This window comes from Vigna unguiculata, chromosome 2 (genome assembly GCF_004118075.2).
Source record: "Vigna unguiculata cultivar IT97K-499-35 chromosome 2, ASM411807v1, whole genome shotgun sequence".
NCBI classification, from domain to species: Eukaryota; Viridiplantae; Streptophyta; class Magnoliopsida; order Fabales; family Fabaceae; genus Vigna; species Vigna unguiculata.
Window position 1 is genome coordinate 714,919 of NC_040280.1, and position 3,551 is coordinate 718,469.

Sequence of the window (3,551 nt, forward strand, 5' to 3'; positions counted from 1 at the left end):
ATAGAATTTCTATTTCTACTCAATGTTGGTATTATTGTTCTATTCTTAATGCTTGATTCTATCTGATTAATAGATTCTTAAGGGTGATTTTTAGATCTGACTAGAAAGTATTTCTGAAAATCTGATCTAAACAATGATACTTGATGTATTGTGATGCTAGGAATAGATTTCAATATAGCAATTGCTTATAACACCTAATCATAATGTTGGATTAATCTGTTGAATATGTGAAGAATCAATATTCAAGGGACTAATCTTATGAACTTTATACATGAGAAATCAATATAAATGATTTTTGGGTGTTAGTAAATTCAAATGCGATATATTTATATTTATCCAGATTACAGATAAGTGAGATAGATGAAATTCAATTTCAGTTTCTTTTACTGTACTCTTTCTAAAACTTTCAGCTTCTACTGTATTACTTTTATGCGAACTTAGTATAAAAATCAATGGTAAATCAAATGAATTTTCAGTATATATATGCTTTTTGAGATAATTATTTATTTTAATTGAATTTGTTCCTCGTGGGATCGACACTCTTATTTAAAATCATTATACTATAATTGAATTTTGGTATGTTAGTCAAGAGATCAACATGACTAACAAATTTTTATTACTAAATTTGGTTGTTAATAAGAAATTTTCTTGATATTTAATTTTAGGCTTAAATATACATTTGGTTTCTATTTTAGTTGTTTTTATTCAATAACTAGGAGCTGACCAAAATTTGACAAAAATGAATATCTAATTGAACATAAAACGAAAATAGTACCAAATTCAATAAAAATAACAAAAATAAAGACCACATTTTATTTAACATTATTTTAACTTCTTTTCTATATAAAAGTTAACTTCTTTTAGTAACTATTTTATCCTAAAAGTTAGTTTCAAATCACTTAACATCATTTCCTGAATATAATCTGATACAAAGGACAAATCATTCATCATTTTCGGCTAACTAATAGTACTACATTTAATCGGAAGACGGTGCAGTAACAACAGCTACCATAAATATCAAGAAATGAATTGCACTAGCCAGCAACCTAAATCCCTGGTCTCATTCATTGTTCTTGATCCTTATCGAGAAAAAAAAATGCCTGTTTTTGGCTATTTCATCATGACATTTCAAGTGCCTGATATATTAACCCTTTTCGCTTTTTCTGTTCTCATGATTGTGTTGCTAAAAATAGTGTTGAATCATGAGAAAGCAAGCTCAATTCCAAACATGCCTCCAGGGCCATGGAAGCTACCAATCATAGGAAACATACATCAGCTTCTTACTTCTGCACCACATCAAAAGTTGAGAGACCTGGCAAAAATTCACGGACCCTTGACGCGTCTGCAACTTGGAGAGGTGACAGTCATCATTGTTTCCTCACCCAAGTACGCTAAAGAGATAATGAAAACTCATGATGCTATCTTTGCTTCAAGGCCCCACAGTGTAACTTCAGATATACTTTCCTATCAATCCACAGGTATTGCTTCTGCACCTTATGGAAATTACTGGAATGTTGTACGAAAGATGTGCACAGTGGAGCTTTTGGGCAAGAACCGAGTCACTTCATTTCAATCATTAAGAAAAGAAGAACTCACTAATCTCATCAAAATGATTGATTCCAAGAAAGAATCACCCGTCAACCTCACCGAAACAGTGCTCTCATCGATATATTCTATCGTTTCAAGAGCTGCATTTGGCAATAAATGCAAAGACCAACAAGAATTCATCTCACTGGTGAAAGAAGGACTTGCAGTGCTGGGTGATTTATTTCCTTCTGGTCGATGGCTTCAACTTGTCACTGGTTTTAGGCCTAAGCTTGAGAGGTTACATGAAAAAATTGATCGGATTCTAGAAAACATCATCGTTGAACATAAAGAGACAAAGTCAGATGGGAAAGAAGGCGAAAGTGCAGAAAGTGAAGATTTGGTAGATATTCTGTTAAAACTTCAGGATGGTAATGACAGAAACCAGAATATCTGTTTAACTGATAACAATATCAAGGCTACAATCCAGGTGAGAGGATATTAAAACATCTTGCAAATTAATTCACAAAGATGATCATACTCTTAACATCATCACATATGATATGAACCCTTAATGGTATAATTATAGAGTAAATGTCTGTTTTTATCATTCTTGATTCAGCTTATTAACATCACTTATGATATGATACTTTTTTCAGGAAATATTTAGTGCAGGAGGTGAACCATCAGCCATTACTATAGATTGGGCAATGGCTGCGATGGTAAAGGATCCAAGAGTGATGAAGAAGGCACAAGCTGAAGTGAGAAAGGTAATGAAGATGAAAGGAAGGGTTGATGAGAGTTGCATGAATGAACTCAAATATTTGAAAGTGGTAGTGAAGGAGACCCTAAGATTGCACCCTCCAGGTCCTCTTTTACTTCCAAGGGAATGCGGAGAGACATGTGAGATTGATGGGTATCATATTCCAGCCAAAAGTATGGTGATTGTGAATGCCTGGGCCATTGGAAGAGATCCAAACTATTGGAGTGACCCAGAGAGGTTTTATCCTGAGAGATTCATTGATAGCTCAATTGACTACAAAGGATGTAATTTTGAGTACATTCCATTTGGAGGTGGAAGAAGAATATGCCCAGGTATCACATTTGGTTTGGCAAATGTTGAGATGGCACTTGCGTTGTTGTTGTACCATTTTGATTGGAAGCTTCCCAATGGAATGAGATGTGAGGAATTGGATAACACTGAGGAATTTAGAGTGACTATCAGAAGAAAAGATGACTTGTTCTTGATTCCTCTATCTCCTCCTACTCTGGTTTCACAAATTTGAACAACTCAAACTCCTTCCTACCGTACAGTATGCTACTCTCTCCTATTAAATAAAATATAGATTGATTTAAATTTTAAGTTTTTTTTTTAAGTGTGTGTACTTTTAATTATTTCTATTATTTTTTTATTAGGTATTCAGATTTTTTATATTTGTCAATTGAGTATTTGTTATTAATCTAGTGATATGAGAATGTTATCTTTTTCATGTTATTTTGTTGTTTTGTCTCAACTTTCAAGAAGTAATAACATTGAATTAATAAAAGTTGTTTCTCATTTTACATTAACTAAAATATTATTTTATCTTTATTACAAAATCTTATATTTTCTATATATCACGTGGAAGATAACAAAATAATCACGAGTATAACTATCGATACACAATAGAAATAAAAGTTTTCATAATTGAAAATACATAAATTTACAAGAGATTTAAGACTTAATTAAACCAATAAAATGTAAAAAAAAATAAATTAATATGTAGTTCTGATAGTAAAAGTCATATGAAATTAAAGTATATGTTATATTTTTATTAATTTTCATTTCATGCTTTCCTTAAAAAAATCCCATACTTATAAAGGATAAGTTTATGATATTTAGGGTATAAATGACTAGTTATAAATATATTTTTATTCAAAAGTTGTACTAATCTTGTACCACAAGAATGACACCTCAAAATTCAATAAAAAGGTAAACAACATTAGGAGCACATATCATTATCAAAATTAAATCGATTATTGGCATC

General features: G+C 31.3%; 1 protein-coding gene across 1 annotated transcript; it reads left to right on the plus strand.

Moving 5' to 3' along the window:
- Nucleotides 1-1,056: 1,056 nt before the first annotated feature.
- Nucleotides 1,057-2,899, plus strand: LOC114174303 (cytochrome P450 71D11-like). Its single transcript, XM_028059128.1, has 2 exons — nucleotides 1,057-2,014; nucleotides 2,184-2,899. Exons 1-2 carry the CDS (start codon nucleotides 1,097-1,099, stop codon nucleotides 2,808-2,810), a joined length of 1,545 nt encoding a protein of 514 aa, XP_027914929.1. The 5' UTR covers nucleotides 1,057-1,096; the 3' UTR covers nucleotides 2,811-2,899.
- The last annotated feature ends 652 nt before the right edge of the window (nucleotides 2,900-3,551 follow it).